The 19,305-nt window shown below is 45.2% G+C and overlaps 1 protein-coding gene and 1 long non-coding RNA gene across 2 annotated transcripts; both read left to right on the top strand.

The window, feature by feature from the left end:
- Positions 1 to 757: 757 nt before the first annotated feature.
- Positions 758 to 9,702, top strand: SPRYD7 (SPRY domain containing 7). The gene is made up of 5 exons (NM_001006273.2): positions 758 to 941; positions 1,496 to 1,612; positions 3,505 to 3,671; positions 5,355 to 5,457; positions 8,465 to 9,702. Exons 1-5 carry the CDS (start codon positions 836 to 838, stop codon positions 8,560 to 8,562), a joined length of 591 nt encoding a protein of 196 aa, NP_001006273.1. The 5' UTR covers positions 758 to 835; the 3' UTR covers positions 8,563 to 9,702.
- A 3,273-nt stretch (positions 9,703 to 12,975) lies between these two features.
- LOC107051704 lies at positions 12,976 to 13,791 on the top strand. The gene is made up of 2 exons (XR_001463491.3): positions 12,976 to 13,613; positions 13,738 to 13,791. It is a non-coding gene; the product is annotated as an uncharacterized LOC107051704 (long non-coding RNA).
- The last annotated feature ends 5,514 nt before the right edge of the window (positions 13,792 to 19,305 follow it).

Below are 19,305 nucleotides of genomic sequence, written 5' to 3'. Positions count from 1 at the left end.
CGGTGCCTTAAATGGGACTAATTATGGGAACACCGCGCTACCAATGAGAACGGCGATGCCCTACACAAGAAATGAACACACATCAGTTTCCACCTCATATTTACTTCTCAGAAGCCCACGAATAATCCCATTTGGCATATTTTAAGGAAGCGAGCTCTTGACCCCAGATGTTTATGGGCTGTAACAGTAAACCCAATAAAAGAAAGGAAGCGTATTTTAAAGCTGCTCTTAAAATCAGATTGGTTTTAGGCACTGCTTTGTGTAAGGCCGCTTTGCACCTCGTGTTTCACATGGAGTGCTGAGTGTGACTGACACAGCCCGTCCCGACCGAAAAGGCACTTCTTGCTGCGAGCATTTCCTTTCACATCGCTTTTCCAACACCCACTTTGCACCCGCTGTGCCACACGGGTTGCATTGGTCGCATCTTGTTCTGTACGAAGCCTTCAGGGAGCGCTCCAGGTGAAACGCCATGAAGAGAGAGAGCGGCTGAAAATCACGAGAGACGGCAGTTTTGGCCCAAATTGATTTGGAGATGAATGTGCCTCTAAATAGAGGTATCTGCTGTCCGCAGGCTGTCGTAGATCAGCTCACAACGTGTGTTGGAAGTCTCCCTGCGGATCAAGAGCCGCGCTGGACGCTGGTTGAGGCGGGAGGACGCCGCTCGCCATGTCGCGGCGCACGCCCCGCCCGCCGGCACCTCCCGCCCGCCAGGGGGCGCCGTTCCCGCCGCCCCGCCCGCCGCCACCGCTGCCCTGCTAGCCCGCGGCTGCGCGCTTCGGCCCGGCTTGGCTCGGCCCGGCTCGGCTCGGCTCGGCTCGGCGGGGCCCGGCCAGTCATGGCGGCCTCCGTCTTTTGCTGCCTCCGCTGGTGCCGGGATGGCGGTGCCGGTCACATCCCGCTGAAGGAGATGCCGGCCGTGCAGCTGGACACGCAGCGTATGGGTGAGCGGAGCGGCCTCTGTGGCTGCGAGGGGCGGCGGGGCTGAGGCTGCGGCTGAGGAGAGCGGCGGCCGCTCCTGGGCGGGAGGCGAGGAGGGGAATCGTGGGGCTGCTGCGGGGCCCTGGGCTCGTGCACAGCTCTGGGCACCTTGGGGCGAAGGCTCCTGCCACGGAAAGAGAACCTCGTGTTGTTTTATTTTCAGACAGAGTGTGGGCTCAGGGCTTCCTCACAGTGAACCTCTTGGTTAAATTATGAGTTCTGCCTCTGATGTGGCCGAGCCAGGCCTGTAATCAGCGTGCTGCCCCAAACCCCCTGGCTGAAATCAGAGCATCACACAGGCTTTAAATGAATAAAGCCCAACTGAAAGATGAGCCAGCCCATAAACTTCTCTCTGTTTCATAGCTCTGAGCGTGGCCCATCGTTGTGATTCTCGCAGACTAATGAAGCTCTGCTTGGGGCTGAAGGAACAAACATCTTCTCGGTGCTGAGGGCTCTTAAGGGCAGCTTCCAGACTTCTGAAAGAGAATTGAAGTTTTCCTTTTCTTTCTTCTTGCAGGAACAGATGTCGTCATTGTTAAAAATGGCAGAAGGATATGTGGCACAGGAGGCTGCCTCGCCAACGCGCCCCTACATCAGAACAAGAGCTATTTTGAGTTTAAAATCCAGTCCACAGGTTAGTCAGCAAAAACTTTTTACTTGGAAGGTATACCAGATTGCTCATTGGTTGTGTCTCAGGTGCCGAGCACACGCATCCACACATCTTTCCAATTGCATCCTTGAACTCTGTGAACGTCAGAGACTCTTATAAATGGGCATTCAGTAAAAGGAGGTTTGTTTGATTGCTTTTTAATTGAGATTCTGCAATATTGAAAAGAATGGTGAGTAAACTTCTTAACTAAAGGAGTGTCAACACTGAGTCAGCACGTGGTATACTGCTACATGCGTGCTTTTTAGTTGACATGTTACAGAAACATTTATTTACTTATATTTATGATCATATAAACCACTCACTATGAAGTCTTAGTTTTTAATAGTGAGGTTTATCCAGCAGTATCTGTAGCTATTTGTCTACCTTGATTTGTGGTTAACATGTACTGTGTTTGCCTGAGCAATGGTAACGTTCCTTGTGCTCTTCAAATAATGTGCAGCATTTATTCCAGCACTACTTTTATCGAGAGGAACCTTTCAGTATCTTGTTTATTTCTTCTGCACAGATTTGCAATGTAAGATAGCAGAAGACAATGGAATGTGGAACCATTATGCTTCTGCTAATGCAGTCAGCTCCGCTAGTATAGAGGGCACTCCAGACTTGCCTGTATTCCAGTATTAGAAATGATCATTATTTTTAAAAACATTACACAGTATCAAAATGAGACTGTCCTTTCTTAGAGTGTAGGAAAACAAAAGAAGAAGGGAACTGTAACTCTGAAGATAGGCCTTAAAGTACTAACCAGAGCTTGAACCTGACTCTTTCTGGGTAGGGATTGTTTGCACCCAGCTTGGAGCACAGGCAGTGTGAGCACAGATCTGTTTAAAGCACCTCATGCTCAAAATAGTTGCTTAGTTTTAAACTACATATAAACCCCAGTTCAAGCAATTTTAGTATCCTTTCTGTTGGAGGGGGAGAATCAGTTGCAGCTATTGTTCACATATGGCTGTTATTCACACAAGTGCAGTATCCATGCTCGTATACTTTAGAAACACTGGAAGTAAATTCTTGTCCCTCTGAGTCCTGTCTCACCTCTCCCTGTGCCCCAAGGCAGGAGAATTGTAGACTACTCAGCTTAAAACTTAGATTTGCAGTCTACCAGGGGTCATCTAGCCTGACTATTAGAAAGATTTTTGAAGTCTAACCTGACTCTTGTTCAGATTTATGTCCTTTTCACTCTGGACTTGTAACTATTAGAATAAATTGTTCTGCAGTTTTTTTTCTTTTGAAACTGATTTACCTCTGCTTCTTTTTAGTCTTGTGTAGATTAAGCAGACCTAGTCTTTTCATCAACTACTTAGTAGTTCATATTTTTAATTTTTTTTTAATTGGTTTTCATGTTGCTTGTAGAATTTCTCTAATTGACCTAATTCATCATGGGGTGCGATGCTTAAAATGGGTGCTGTGCTCCAGCTGCAGTGGACATCCTTCGTATCCTTAGCTTATGTTTCCTTTATACATGTCTTACAACCAGAATTTGTTCATAGCTTTAGGACTCACATTCAACAGGTGCTCTGTGATAACCCTCAAATTATGTTCTATCAGCTGGTTGCCAAGCCACTATTGTATCTGTGCTACTGATTATTCCTAACTGCTGATCTTTGTAATTCAGAATAAGTTAAGCTAAGTGGCTGGAACTCTCTGGATCCTTATTTTTCAAGATAGATACTGTTTCTCTTCAACCTTTTGTGACTGCTGGTACTTCCAGTATGTGACTGCTGGTACTTCCAGTATATGCCTACTGATAGTACTTCTTTGGCACTTGTTGAGAACGTACTCTTTATGCTGTCATGCTTCAGTCAGACAGTTCAAATCATGCCTATTTTTTTTCTTACCATGTCAATGTCACGTTGTAGGCATTTGGGGTATCGGAGTTGCAACCCAGAAAGCAAACTTGAATCAAATTCCGCTTGGCCGGGATGTCCATAGCCTGGTGATGAGGAACGATGGAGCTCTGTACTACAACAACGAGGAGAAAAACAGACTACCAGCCAACAGCTTGCCACAGGAGGGCGATGTGGTGGTGAGTTTCTTTGTGCTTTGTTATCCTCCTTTACTATTCCTGCATTTCTCTCATTTACAGCTGTGTGGTCAGACTGACTGTTTTGGTCAAGTTATTGTTCGGCTTGTGTCTCACAGTTTGGGAGAGTGCAGATATAAACTCCTGCTGTGTTTGACTGGATCAGCAGAGTGGACATAAGTGGGATTCGTTCTGAACATCATAGAATCGTTTTTGAGTTGGAAGGGGCCCTTAAAGGTCATCTGGTCCAGCTGCCCCACCGTGAACAGAGACACCCACAGCTCAATCAGACTGTGTTTCTGAGTGGAGAACCAACTTTACCAGCGTTTGAAAAGTAGCCTCTAATGCTCTGCTGTAGTCTGGTGTCTGGCTGGCTGATGAGTCCCATCACGGGGGTTCTGCATTGGTCCAATGAGACTTCCCTGAACAACCAGTGTGCTGGAATGCATTGCATAGTCATGTTCCGTGCCCTGCTGAACTCAGGATCCCATAACTGGCTGGTTAATGATTAGAACGATTGAACTGAGCAGAGATTGGTCCTGGGTGATAGAGGAATTGATATTTTAGCCAAATTTGCAAAGAATGATAGAGGTATTAAATGGAGAAAGGGTAACATTCACTGGAGAGATGTCTGAAAAGTGAGGGCAAATTGAGAATCTAAAAGTTTTTTGTACTTCACTGTTCCAGGTTTCCCAAAATATGTGTGACTTTATGCTCTGTTTTATTGCTGTCATGTTCTCAATGTCCCCTTGGAGATTCATTTTCAAATATACTTGGGAGTGTATCGCTGCTACTTTTTCTTGCTAGGTAACCTTGCTTCTGTATAGCAGTGATTAGAAATTTCATCTATAGAAGCCCTAAACAGCTAAAGCTGCCTCCTCCACCCTTTACCCACAGACTCTACATTATTCTTTTAATCCCCTTCTGATGTCTTTTTCTGGGAGGGCTGCAGACTGTGTGAAGGTTTTGTTAACCTCTTTAGTCTTGAACAGCTTCGAACGATCGATCACAGAACTGAAGGTGATGCATCATTTGGTAACTCCCCAGTTTCCATAAATCTCAATTTCTTGTGTTCTGTCGTGGAAATCCATTCCGAAGCAGTGACTGACAGCACAAATTGTCACACTCAGATGTACCGAAACAATTGCTTAGCTAACAAATAAGTAATTTATTACCTTGCAAGTGTTTGCTTTCTGCTCTGTGGTGAGCATATTTATGGTGTTGTGTATGAAACCATGGTCTGTTACTGCTGGCAGAGAAAATGAGCTGAGAGCAGCTTCCATACATGGGTATGGACAAATACACAAATAGCATCGTTATTTATTACAGTTATTCCCGTGGAAAGATACAAACAAGAAGACTGCAAACTGCTTGTTATCCTCAATTAGTAGAAATGCTGTGATTCTTTACCTTGTTATGGAACAGTCAGGAAATCTGTGTTGTGAGCTGGCCTCATTAAGATACAGCGTGTGATACTGTTTGCAATGAGCATTAAGGAATCCTGCTGTTCCTGATCACTTATTAACTTCAAGTCCTTTGCAGGAGTATTTCAAGTGAAGTTTTCTAAGATGCTGTGGTTTGCATAACAGTGTTAAAATCTGCCCGTGGCTGAAAAGTTGAGTAGTATTCTTATGTGCATAGACTTGTTGATGGTATTTTGTTTTGTCAATCTTTTGTGTTTCGTAGGGCATCACATATGACCACGTAGAATTAAACGTATATTTAAATGGGAAGAACATGCACTGTCCAGCTTCAGGTATCCGAGGGACTGTCTATCCAGTTGTCTACGGTAAGTCAGAGATTTTCAAACTGTTTTGTATTATAGACATTGTTTTTGCACCAGGTCTAATTTGTGAAGTCTTCTCCTCACTTAGATGGAACGCATGTCTTTCCAGTCACACATCAATCATTTATTTTGACAATGAAAACAATTACCTGCATGGAAATACTAAACTAGGGAAATACAGAAGTATATTTTCAGTTCATTTGCAATGCTGTTAGTAGCCAGAAAACAAAGAGCATTGCTTCCTAGCCAAGTATCCACCTCCAACAAGCAGGGATGTTACTGCAGCTGGTCTATAAACAGCCAGGTAAAAAACCTATAAAGAGATGAAAGAAAGAAAGAAAAAGAACAAATTCAACGTAGTATAGATACATGAGCTAATCTGCTTCATCTCTGAATCTTGATGTTTAATGCCTGTTAATTCCACATACTTGATAAGTGCTTTCAGTGTTAAATACAAATAGATACTGAATTGCCATCTGTATTCTCATACAGAAGTAATAACTGTCATGCAGTACCAGTACAGCTGCTTGCTGTCTATTGGGACAGCTTCTTTCCTACATTACCAAAATGAAACCCAGTTCTGAAATCCAGCAACTGTTGCACGAGTTGTGGTAGCTGCTTTGCCAGCAGCCGTCAATGCAACAGAGCAGTTTTGAGCGAGGAATAAATACCATGTCCAATTAATCCCTGCACAGGCAGTTTAAGAAAGAATTTTTGAATTATGGAAGCTGGAATTTGGCCAAGACATGTGTTAACAATTTACTCTTCTAGAACTTGGCGGTGTTTTTGTAGTTCCCAAGTAGTCAGAATTCTGTTTAACATCTCGTCTGAAAGGCAGCACTTCCCCTTGTTCAGTGTATAATCTATGCTGTACTCCGGGTTGCCTTATAGTTTACAGCAAATGATAACTGCTCACCGGGTTCCCTTTACTACATCTGCAGGCATCTCCAGTTTATTTTTGTTCCCGTGCTAGGGCTTCGTCTGAGTAGTATCCCCCATCTGAGCTCACTTAGCTCCTGAGATACCATTAGCTATATGATGTGGATAATTAGTTCATTTCATGGTCGATTCCCACTAACATCTTGACACGTTCTTAATACTGCGTGTTATGAGCTGGAAGCAGATACTGTTAGATATGCCACAGAGCCTCCGAAGTCTATAAATCCAGACTTACACCTTTCCAAGCTATTAAGAATGGAAATTGTTTTCATATTGTTACTTTATGATGTGTGCTTAAGCCACATGATGGCGCTGCTAAAATGCTGTGGCAGACAATAGCTGCCCTGCAGCGCTGCTGGATCTCCTTCTGACAAGCTGGGCCAGCAGCAGGAGAATAGTTGCTGTGTAATAGCTGGTTCTTCCTTCTTCCCTTTAGTTTGGAAGTGCTGTTACAGAATGCTGGTTGCTTTCAGAAAACATTTGGTGACATGTCATCCTATTGTAAATCTTTTTCTCTCACTTAAAGTTCTGTGCAGTGGGCTTTTTTTGCCAGACTCTTGTTATCATCTTCTACAAGTGGGCGTGATTTCGTAATAGTCATCATGTTTCCTATGTATTGCTATAACAACTGAAGCCTGCAAATTGATTTTTTTTGTAGCATTTTCTTGCTATAAATTCTAAATACAAACATCCTTTTAATGTGAACTTCTGGTCAGGATTTGAACAAAGAAGAGAGTTTCTTAAGCATTTGCCCCATCCATAATTCAGAGTACAACTATAGTAATAGGACAAGGGGGAATGGTTTTAAACTAAGACAGGGGAGGTTTAGTTTACATATTAGGAAGAAGTATTTCACCCAGAGGGTGGTGACACACTGGAACAGGTTGCCCAAGGAGGCTGTGGATGCCCCATCCCTGGAGGCATTCCAGGCCAGGCTGGATGTGGCTCTGGGCAGCCTGGTCTGGTGGTTGGCGACCCTGCACATAGCAGGGAGGTTGAAACTCAATGATCATTGCGGTCCTTTTCAACCCAGGCCATTCTGTGATTCTGTGCCTTTCTAAAAGAAACACAATGGAGCAGGTGAACACAGCATCGAGTCTGACAGTGTAAGTCTGCTTGCTCCACGCAGCAGCTCTACCTCAGGCACATATGCATAAGTGAGATGTAAACTCTGTATAAATGCTACCGAACTCTACATGTGTACTGATAGGAGTTATGACTGAACCTTGGAGGGAAAAATTCCTGTTGTAGCTCTGGGATATCTAAATTTCAAGCCCAGCTTTGAAGACGAAGCTCTTCTATTTTGATATAATATTGTTTACCAGGTTTATCTTAGAAGAAATTATCTTTGAAAGAGAGCTTGCTTTTTTGTCCAGTTGGGTATTTCTATTTACTAAAGCAATATCTGAAAGTTGTGTTGTGAAAATCCTTACCAATTGTCTTTTGATTTTATATACAAAGAGCAACACTTGTGTACATGGGAGGTCAAAAACTTGGAGAGGTATTTTAATAAGCATTAACTTGCAACTTAAAGAAGCGGCCAAGGAAGCTCTGTGTGTATCACATCCTACAGCAGATAGTCTGACACCAACCACTGCAGACATCTGAAATCTCTTAAATCTCCAGAAAAAATCATTGTAGACAGCTGAAAGCCTGTAAACCTCCAGCAAAATTAGTAAGTGAACAGAAAAAATATACAGCTGGGAGCTGACTACCCTGTGGTGTGTATTTAGTAGTGTTCTTACTCAACAGATATACAGAGAAATAGAGTAGAAAATTTGAATGGAACTGCCTGAAGCTCTGCTAGTGCTCTCAGTGAGATCAGGGGTAGTCTTCTCCTTGGCTTCAGCAAGGATTGCTACTGAGAAGAGTAAATAACAGAGAAGAGAGATGATTTCATCTCATTGTGTATGTATAGAGGACTTCAGTGAATTTGTTGAAGAGAATCATTTTAACTGTGTTATTTATACATAAATGTTCCTCGTGTTTTGAGTATAGTAAGTTGGTAGAATAGAAGACGAAACCGTAAGAATTCCATCTCTAATTCCTTTTGTTTGATTCTTTTCTGCAGTTGATGACAGTGCCATTCTGGATTGTCAGTTCAGTGAATTTTATCATACACCTCCACCAGGGTTTGAAAAGATCCTCTTCGAACAGCAGATCTTCTGAATGTCAACGTGGTGAAAATTTGCACCCTGCACTGTTTTAAAAACAAACAAACAAAGAGCGTTGTCACCTTAAATAAAGCTTCACATGTTACCTTTAGGAAACATATCTGTATTTTTAGTAAGTACTCGTGACTGTTGTCTGCAGAATTAAGGTGTTAACTGCAACATCAGATAATTGTGTTGCAAAGACTAGATTTCTGGCAATGTTTTGTTGTTGCAAATCAGTGTTTTGGGCCAGGTTTTTTTTTTCTGATTGATACTTGATGCATAAGGAGACTACGAGATATAACTGACATCAGTGTTCAGTATTCTGGATGAACTGGAGCTCTGTAAAGCCTGTAGTTCTTATGCATATGATAGCTTTGGAGATTGATAGTTCTCATGGCTTTTTCCCAACTTTTTCCATACAGAAGTTACATACCTTGTTAAAAGGAAGTACTGTGTTTCTAGTCTGTCCTTTGGAATTGTGGTGTCCTGGTTGTGCACAATGACTAATACACGATGGCATAACTAGCAGCTAGGTATTTTTTCCTTTGCAAGGTGTAATATAATCCATTCCCTCAATCTTAAAATGGCAAATATGTATTTCTCCTAGCTTTCCAATTGCTTTCGACTGTGACAGGTAATAGGATACTTTTGAGTAATACTTCAAATGCTGTTCTGTTGAACCTTAACAAAGTAAACCTGAACACCACCTGTATTTTTTTTTGTAAGACCACAGCGCCGTGTTACTCTGATAGCAAACAAAGAACCAATTGCTCAGCTTGAGTGTGTGAAGGATATAATAAGATGTTCTGGTGAAGCCTTACTTGTACACATTATTCTTTTATGGAATATCTTATTTAATTTCTTGTGAATCATTTATAAATGACGAGTGGCGAAGACATTGTTTTAAAATGTGATGCCCGTAAATATAAATCGAGATGCTTCCCCCCTGTCCCCCCCTTCATTGTCATGTATTTAATATACTTCCTAGAAGAACTGTAAAGAAAATCTTCATACTGGATGTTTGTTTCTTGGTTTGGGCTTTTCCTGGGTTGAGGCATTCGCATATGGGAATTATTTATTTAAGTATTTTTTAGAAATGATCTGATTCTGAAGTTTTCAAATACAAACAGCTTTCTCAAAGCCTCTCACCTTACGGTTCTCTGCATCTTGTCTTTTCATTCCGAGCGGTCCGTTTTCCTTCTGTTTCGCCTTGCTGTCACATGGCAGTATGGAACTGCTATAGAACCTGATGGGTCTGGTGCCCTTTTCAGCATGGTGGTATAAACTGGGGAGATTTGGAGTGCAGCGTTTTTTCCCCTTGAGATCTGTTCTGCTTTGCTGTGCATCATGTATTTGACAATGATACAAAATGCTCATCCTTGAGTTGATTCGGCTCTATTTGACGCATACCATAATGTTTCTGTAATCAAGTGTCAGCTTTTCAAACTTGAGTATATATACTGTTCTGGTTCTAAATATAGAAGAAGAGTCTTTCTGCAGTCACCGACCCTGGAGTTGTTCAAGGAACGTTTGGATGTTGTGTTGAGGGACGTGGTTTAGCAAGAACCATTGGTGATGGGCGAATGGTTGGACTGGATGATGCTGTGGGTCTTTTCCAACCTCAGTGATTCTATGGTTCTGTGATTCTAAGAGGGAAGGTGTGTGCCCTTTTTCCTTTTGGTATCTTTGAACAATGCCTTCAGTAGTGCTTCTTTGCCATCAAAGACTACTGAGAATAAAGTGCTTCTTGTGGAATTAAATTTCTGTTCCTGGGGAAAAGAGGAAATATTTAAAGGAATTCTTACCACTTCATCTAAGTGAATCCCACAAACAACTTTTTGTCTGCTATGTTGAAGAATATTTAGCAGTAAAAGCTGCTATCTTGAGCTTAATGTAGACTTGGCGAGAGAATTTGGCTTCTCCTTGGAGACAGAGAAGGCCGTCTTCAAAGTTGAAGGTTTGAAGTGGATTTTGATAAGTAGGAGGAAGTTTTTCACCCAGAGGGTGGTGACGCACTGAACAGGTTGCCCAAGGAGGTTGTGGATGCCCCATCCCTGGAGGCATTCCAGGCCAGGCTGGATGTGGCTCTGGGCAGCCTGGTCTGGTGGTTGGCGACCCTGCAGATAGCAGGGGGGTTGAAACTCAATGATCATTGTGGTCCTTTTCAACCCAGGCCATTCTATGATTCTATGAATTATTAAAATGTTCAAAATAGTTGCTAAGCTCATCAAAAATTCAGGAGAGTTTGCTTTTACAGCTGAAACTTGCTCATTTGGCAACTTAAACAGTAAGATGCGTTTGTAAAACTGCAGTGTAATGACACCCCTAGTCTGAAAATAGGGAACTTCTTGTTCTGTAATTGGTTAGACAGGGAAACTGTCTGAAGTAAGGACGATGAACAGAAGATTACCAACCATTTCTTCAAATGGGAGGAGACAGTTTTCACCTCAAAGTGAGCTTTGTGGAGACAGTTCATAAAGGAGTGGAGGGTACAGTTAACACCATTGCACGAGTAGCTTACTGACCCACAGGAACAGCAAGCGAATTAACCCGTGTCTGAGGGTGCCATTTCAACCTCTGGCAGTAAAACCAGCCTGCTGTGTTCCCAGCCCCAGCTTTGCCCAGGGAAACAAGTCAGTGCTTATTTCTGAAAGCTTAACTAGCAAGCATTTTCAGTTAAAGATGTAGCAATGCATTTACTAGTAGCTCATTCACTTTAATAACTATGAATCATGCTCCCCTGTGAAACTGTCAAGGTATTTCCAGTGATTGTACTCAAATGCTTTCTTAATCTTTGAATGCTACAATTTGGGCACCCTATCTTCGAGTGCAAAATTTTGTATTGAGTAATACTGTATATTTTCAGAGTCCTTTCGAGGTTTACTGTGGCAGAAAGATACAAAGTCTGAACCAGACTGCGCATCCATAAATAAATAGAAGTGACAGGGTACATAGTACGGGTTGCATATAGATCAGTAGAGCTGTTATTTTTATAATACTGGAAATGTTTACGGTGCTTTGAGGACAGATGTAGTCTGGTAGTACTATTCCAAGGAGCTTAAAATCCTGATGAGATACTATAAAGCCAGAAATACCTTTCAGCGGTTGCCTGAAAAGATGAGGGGTTCAGAAACGAGAAAGCAGATTGCGTTGGGTAATGTTGGGTAATGACTTGGATCTAAAAAAAGCTCTTGATAATGAGTAATTCATTGGGTTAACATAAGGCATAAGTCTGCAGTAAATAAGTGTAAATGAGGTGTGGGGGAGCGTTTCTACCAAGCTTATGTACTCTTGGACAAAAGAGTCGCATCAAGATACTGTAATAACCACTGCTCAGAGTGGCCTTGTGATATGCTTTGGGTCTCTTAATGCTCATTGAGAGCATTTCTGCTCCCAGGCCACAGTGAGCACTCGGAGGCTGTGAGTGCCTTCAGGTGCACGCATGGATCTGAATACACGCTTGCAGGAGGGCTCAAGCTATGGTTTTCTTCCTTTCTGTGAGCTTTCTTGCACACACATGCAGCCACATGCAAAAGGAATAGAAGACTCCTAGTCTTTGACTGGAATATTTTAGCCATCTCTGAGTGGGTTCTTAGGGTATTTTTGCAGCACTCATTCAACTCTGTTATCACTTGGGGTTGTGTAGGTGTTGCTCTGCATACTGAGAACCTGTCAAGCTCGTGGCTTGGTTTCATGAAGTGAATCGGTGCAACAGATTCCTGTGTGCCTTTGAGTCCAGTATTTAAGGCACAGGGATCTGGGAGGAGCAGACCCTGAAAGTAGCCCTGCAGAGAAGGACCTGGGGGTCCTGGTGGATGAAAAACTGAGCAGGAGCCAGCAGTGTGCTCTTGCAGCTCGGAAAGCAAATGGTATCCTGGGCTCCACCAGAAGAGGGGTGGCCAGCAGGGACAGGGAGGTGATTGTCCCTCTCTACTCTGCCCTCGTGAGGCCCCATCTGGAGTACTGCGTCCAGGTCTGGGGCTCCCAATACAAGAAAGACAGGGAGCTGTTGGAGAGGGTCCAGAGGAGGGCCACAGAGCTGATCAGAGGGCTGGAGCAGCTCCCATACAAAGACAGGCTGAGGGAGCTGGGCTTGTTCAGCCTGGAGAAGAGAAGGCTGCGGGGTGACCTGACTGCAGCCTTCCAGCACCTAAAAGGAGCCTACAAACAGGAGGGGAGCCAACTCTTTACAAGGGTAGATAATGGCAGGACAAGGGGAAATGGTTTTCAGTTGAAGGAGGGAAGATTTAGGTTGGATATCAGGGGGAAGTTCTTTACTATGAGAGTGGTGAGGTGCTGATACAGACTGCCCAGAGAGGCTGTGGATGCCCCGTCCCTGGAGGTGTTCAAGGCCAGGTTGGATGGGGCCCTGGGCAGCCTGGTCTAGTATTAAATGTGGAGGTTGGTGGCCCTGCCTTTGGCAGGGGGGAGGTTGGAGCTTGATGGTCCTTGAGGTCCCTTCCAACCCAAGCCATTCTATGTTTCTATGATCCAGATGCTTAAAGATAGCAAAACTTTGTCATGTTCTTGAAACTGAGTTAACTATTGCCTCTTGCTGTAGTGATGGACCTGCTTGTGGTGTCCAAAACCACGCAGCTTCAAGATTTGCAGGCACCCTGCACCAGAAAACCCTGAACTAAGTGCCAGATGATCTGTTCACTGCTCCTTCCCTTATGCCACAAAGTGTTTTGCAGTTTATTAATGCCATGGATGTGGATTTCTACACAAAAGCTGAGAGGGTTGGGGGGAGTGCTGTGGCAGACCTGTGCATTGGAGCAAGTCTTGCTTGGTTGAATAGTGAACGTTTACTGGCTGGATGTGCGCAAGAATAAACAAATGATAGGACCACGCTCCTTCATGTGCTGAGTGCTATTTTTTCTTTCTCTCCATCCAGATACTTTAACATTTGTAGCCTGTGTTGGGCCAAAGAAAGCCTGCTGGTCTGACTGCCCACGTGAGTCAGCAGAAGAGCTGCTTATCTCCCGCATGGTCCGAGCGTCTGACACTTCCAGGGAAGAGGAATAGTTGCTCAGACACTGGAATTTCCTTTGCTGCAGTTGAGAGGTGGGCTGGGGATTAAATGAGATCGGAAGAAGGTTCTCATGGGGAATGGCCTGCTAAAATGCCAGAAGTTCCATGAGAAGAGGAGTGCATAAATAAACCCAATGCCACTTTTCTCTTATTCCAGAACCCGTCAAGAAAAAGAATTGCATTGTTGTGTGTGTGTATTTAATACCAGGAGAGCAAAAATGGAAGCCAAGTCGCATCTGGGGAGAACTTTGGCACACTGAAGAGACAGGACGGTTCCTAGCTCTGAGAAACATGAAGGCTTGAGTCATGGTTCTTGGATGTGCTCGTTATATTGGCGAGCAGCACATGCTGCAGTCCCTATTGTTGAAAAATCTGAATTTCCTTCTGCCTTAAAATATCTGTACTCGGGATAAGATGTACTGAGGATAAGTGGAAAGGGATGATATCGATCATAATGTCAGTACTTTGGTGAGGAGGGCTTTTTCTGTGGGAGCAGTGCAGCCCTTGGCCAAAGTAAACTCTGGCAGAATAAGATAAGGTGGTGGAAGTGCTCGCCTCAATGCTAGCTGGCAGCACCCTCCCCACCAAGTCATCTTTTCCTTTCTGTAGGATGGAAATAGTCCTTCCCTTTCAGCAGGACGTGGGGAGAACGCATCTGCAGAGTGTGAGGCAGCTGGGGCCGTGTTCGGGCTGCTTCTGTGCTGATGCCTGTCACAACTCCATCTCTCCATTGTCTGCAAAATCAAGTCTGAGCAGTCTGAATCACATATGACTAATTGGAGTGTAGTAGTTATAACTCCTAAATCGGGCTCGCGGAGTGGGGGGTGTGAACGCACCTTCTGATGTGGCAGTACAGGGAGGGCCATTATCCTGGAGTCTGTATTTTGCCACAGATTTCTTTAGGAGAGGATTGGGCTGCTTAGAGCCCATTTCCTGGTTTCTCATTTAATTCTTTACCTGCTCTGGGGGCCCATTTTCCCACAAGTAGTAGGCCAGCCGTTTGCTTGTCGTATGTTGCAATTATGGAAAACTTTGCCCCTACTCAAAAGGAGGTGGTTGACACAGCCTCATTGGCTGAAGCCCCTGCAGGAGATGCACGGCCATGCAGCAGGAGGTTTGTGCTGATGTTATGTGAGAAGGAAGCAAACTGAGCATCCTGGAGGCTTCTCAGCAGCACGGTCATGTTGAAAGTCAAAGCCCTTGGGAGAGGACTCAGAGCTATACCGAGCCAAAATCCTCTGCATTTGCTGCCACTGTTGTCTCAGTGGGGTGGGTCGAGCTGATGGCTGCGACTGCTGGCAGATCTGTATCCTAAATATTTTGCCCCAGGTCACATGGAAACCCTGAACTGGGAGAAGGCAGCCAGCTGTACCAGCAAGGAGAGAGACGGGCTGACCTCCCTGGCTACCACAGCCATGTGGGTGGGAAGGAGCTCCGGGCTAGCGAGCATTAAGGTGTCAGGAGCACGGCTTATAGCTGCATCACTGCTCACTGCTTTCAGGAGGGTGTTACTCTGCTATGAAATAAATCCAGTTTTACAGAAATAGCTCTGTCCTCACCAAACAAGCCTTGCAGGATAACATGCTGCTATTCCCGTACTGATAATACTGTACTGCTATGGAAATCGCCTTAACGCTGCTGCTGTCTGTTCTCTGTATAGTGGGAATTGTGACCCTCCTCTCACCTTATTCCTTCATCCAAACAAGTGGGAGTGTCAGATCCACGCTGTGGAATGGCCAGACCCTCCAGATTTGGCTGCAGCGGAAGGCAGACCGTGACTTCATGCAGCAATGAAATGCCATGCAATATTGTTAGTGCCTTGTTGTTGCTTTAGGAACCGCTCTGCAAGAAAGTGAGTTCCCTTTTAGGGCCATCTCTGCTTCTGCTCTTTGTTCCTCTTCCTTCCTTACCTTCCTGCCCTTGGATGTAGCAACGTGAATGATTTATACCAATGTGTTGTGTTGATGTGGAAGGCTCTGCAGCTGCTGGTGTTATCCTGACCAGGGAGTTGCTGGCTGGCATTGGCTCCCTGGATCCTGGAGCCTTGTTGCACAGCGATCACCCCTGCTGCTGCACATTTTTATGAGTGCAGCATGCAGGCAATAATGCAGTTAATGGTGGTAGCTGAAAAATAGTGCTTTGTAGCTGAGAATTTCCCCTGTCAAATAGCGTTATTGTGCTCTTCGTAAAAGTTGTAGTTTCCATCAAAATAAATAGGAGACATTACTTTCAGAGCGACGTACATACATGTGTCTAGATAGCTCAATGCTCTGCTCACACCACCTTCACCCGGTCCTGCTCTCTGTATCCTCTAAGGAGAGGCATAAGCACAAGCCCTGTTTTCCCAGCCCAGCTGCTTCCACCACACAGAGGTGCAACCGTAGCAGTGACTGAGCAGAGCTGCAAGCAAGATGTCATCTGGAGAGGAGCAAGCTGGAAGAGTCAAAGTTGGCCTGCAGGAAGGCTAGAAACCAAACCAGGTGTGAGCTTCCCAAGCCAGGCAGCTTCTTCCTTCCCTTCCCTGTGCCACACTGGCCATGGGGCACTGACTGACTGCTGCTGGGTGCAGTTGGCAATGAACACCTTGCAGTGAGTATGCCTTTCCAAAGCCGCTGCTCCTGGCCTGAGGTTCTGAGTGGCATGCAAATGCTCAAGCGTACTTGCTGGCTTGTTTCCCTTGATGGCAGCACATAAATCATTCAGAACTGAGCCCTCACACCAGCTTGCCAGCGGGGAAGGATTCGGCCTCTGCTTGCCCAAGTCACTACTCTTCTCACCCAGAGCACCACCAGTGGTTCTCACCTGGGATGTGATGCCTGATGGGAGCGCAGCACAGCTGGAACTGCTTTAAACCTCGTTTTAATTGACAGTAGCTGTCCCATGTTCTTTTAAATATCCTGAAGGAGGCTCTTCTTTTAAATAAAAGGTCCACATTGGATGAAGCCAGGAGTTTGCTTAGCTCAGCATGCTCTACCCTACAAAATGCCCTGCAATTAACCAGCGCCTGTGTAGTGTAAATCACAACACGATTCTCGGCATGAGAACAGAGACAAAGTCACCCCTCAGCCAGACAAGGACAGAGAGCTCAGGAGCACAGAGCCACGCACCTGTTTATCCATGACTTTGGAAGCTTCAAAACTGGCGCCATAGAAAATGAGGACAGACAGCACTTCCACCCAAGAGCAGCCAGGAGCCCGGTGGTCAGTGGGCCGCCCTGCAGGTTGGTGCCTTTGATCTGTCCAGGCTGGATGTGGCTCTGGACAGCCTGGTCTGGTGGTTGGCAACCCTGCACATAGCAGGGGGTTGAAACTCGATGGTCGTTGTGGTTCTTTTCAACCCAGGCCATTCTATGATTCTATGATCTCTGCTAGCTGAGGAGGAGCCTCGTTACCCATTTGTTGGCCAAAAGTTGCAATGCAGAACAAGAGTACAAATAAATAAATAGTGCAGGCAATGCAGAAGAGGCATTGCTGCCATGTTTTAGGACAAGAAGTAATAGCCTTCAGTTGCGCCAGAGGAGGTCCAGGTTGGATATTAGGAAAAATTTAGTTTTCAAAGGAGTAGTGATGTGCTGGAATGGGCTGCCCAGGGAGGTGGTGGAGTCACTGTCCCTGGAGGTGTTCAAGTGTTCCTCCTGTCCTCTGGAGAGAAATGAGGAAGGCTGCTGGAAGCCTAAAGGCCTGTCTGCACGCTGCTGTTCTGTGGTTTTAGAAAAAGATTTGGAAGAGTGTTCACAAAGTTCTCACCGTGGTATATTCAGGGTGCTTTGCACTGGTATGTTGGCATGATACTGTATTTCCCCCTTTTTGACGGGCATAAATTACACCATCAGTGCCTCTTGGCTGGAAGACCTGCTTCTGCAGGGAGGAGAAAAGGAGGCTGGGGATGGTACAGCCCGGGGGAATGGACAAATCCACATCCAAATCCTGTGCTGGGATGGAGAGGAGGAGCACTACAACCAGAGCCACTGCTCTGAGCTGCATGGTGCAGGCTAATTCTAGGCTGTCAGTCCGTGTCAGAGTGAGCCTTTGTAATTTGTAATTCCTGTTCTAATGCATTTTGATTGAGCAAGGTCCTACAGCTGAAATCTGTTTTCCATTTCAATCTTTGGAAAAAGTGCAATGTTCTGACTGCAGCTCCATGCAGCGCAGCAATACGGCCACATCCATCACTGCTACAGGGAGCAGGGCCGCCGTCCTCGCAGAGCTGCACAGCGATGGCAGCGGGACATCGAATGCATCTGTCTGTCTTTATGCCATGCAGAAACGTCTCTCCTTCCCTGATAAATATCCTTCCTTCTTCTTCTTTTTTTTTTTTTTCAATACATGAGTGAAAGCAAAACAAAAGCAATTGAAAATAGCAGAACTTACGTGACTACAACTGCATCTTTATAAGGACGTTTTTCTGGTTCTAGCTGAAAGCTGGTCAAACTTGCAAGCAAAACTGATTGTAAATTTTGTTTTCAGTACAGAGTGACTGCTGAGGCTGTGTGGGATAAGAGAGAATCCAACTCTGTAGAGCATCCCTGGAGGCATCCAAGGCCAGGCTGGATGTGGCTCTGGGCAGCCTGGTCTGGTGGTTGGTGACCCTGCACATAGCAGGGGGGTTGAAACTCAATGATCATTGTGATCCTTTTCAACCCAGGCCATTCTATGATTCTATGATTCTATGATCTCCAGTCCCATTGCAAGAATGCATCACTTCAGAGAGAGTTCCTCTTGGCAATAAGTTTCCAGGCCCCGGTTTGCAGGAAACAGAAAGCAGTTCTGTCTGCTTTCAGGTAGGTCACAGGACCTTGGAAAATAGCTGCTAGCAATGAATGCTGTTTGCATTTTCAAGAAGTGTTCCTGGTTTTTTCCACTGTGTCCTAATGAATTTTTCTAACAGTGGTAACAGCTTCGTAGACATCCCAGAGCGTGGGGGTGGAACTGCAGTTGGTGTGCTTTGGTGGACGTGAAATACCCATGTTAAACAATAAAATGGGTGTCAGGTGTTCTGGAGAACATATTGTTTAGGCAGACAGTGACCTTCCCAGACAAAAAACCTCTCTGAAGCCCTCTGCAAACAAAACCTGCCTATGTAGGAGTGCATGGCAGAGGACGGACGCGGTCAGACAACAAAGGCCATATTGGAGGAGGCACAGCCCTGCAGATGCTAATTCACACCGAGCAGCCGCCCTGCACAAAAGCAGCTCAGATTGAATTCCCTGCTCCTTTTTGACCATCAAGGACATGAAAAAACTTGTAGCAATAATGACTGAATCACCCCTTGGGAAAGGCTTTCTGTGAGAAAGAAGCCGGGCAGAGCCAGCAGAAGACAAGGGGCTGGAATTGGGGCCGGCTCCAGCCAAAGGTACAAATGCAAAGCTCATGCAAATGCAAACCTCTATAGGCAGTGCAAGGCTTGAAGAAGGGCAGAGTAAATAGACAAAAGTAACAGCAAATATTGCTGCGCGGATGGGAGCGCTCCATTTAGTGGGGCAATTAACACATAGGGCCCCCCTGCATGAGGCTGGCTGTTGGGGTGCGCTGCCACTGCCGTGCAGCCCGTGATTATCATTAGGCCACATTCAGTCACACATCCAGGGAGGCTCCTGCTCTGCGCTGGCTGCATGCTGCTCTCCATCAGTCCCCATTGTTTCATAATCTCGCTGTACCCGAGTCTTTTTTTATCCCGATGAAGTCTGCTGTGTTCGTTACCCTCCCAGTGACTAAGCCAGAGAGCG

This window comes from Gallus gallus, chromosome 1 (genome assembly GCF_016699485.2).
Source record: "Gallus gallus isolate bGalGal1 chromosome 1, bGalGal1.mat.broiler.GRCg7b, whole genome shotgun sequence".
Classification (NCBI taxonomy): domain Eukaryota; kingdom Metazoa; phylum Chordata; class Aves; order Galliformes; family Phasianidae; genus Gallus; species Gallus gallus.
This window is presented reverse-complemented; position numbering and strand designations above follow the sequence as displayed.

Coding starts and splice junctions, on each gene's coding strand:
- SPRYD7 (NM_001006273.2), top strand. CDS start 836: ATGGCGGCCTCCGTCTTTTGCTGCCTCCGCTGGTGCCGGGATGGCGGT. Junction 942..1,495: donor GCTGGACACGCAGCGTATGG/GTGAGCGGAGCG, acceptor TTCTTCTTGCAG/GAACAGATGTCGTCATTGTT. Junction 3,672..5,354: donor CACAGGAGGGCGATGTGGTG/GTGAGTTTCTTT, acceptor TGTGTTTCGTAG/GGCATCACATATGACCACGT.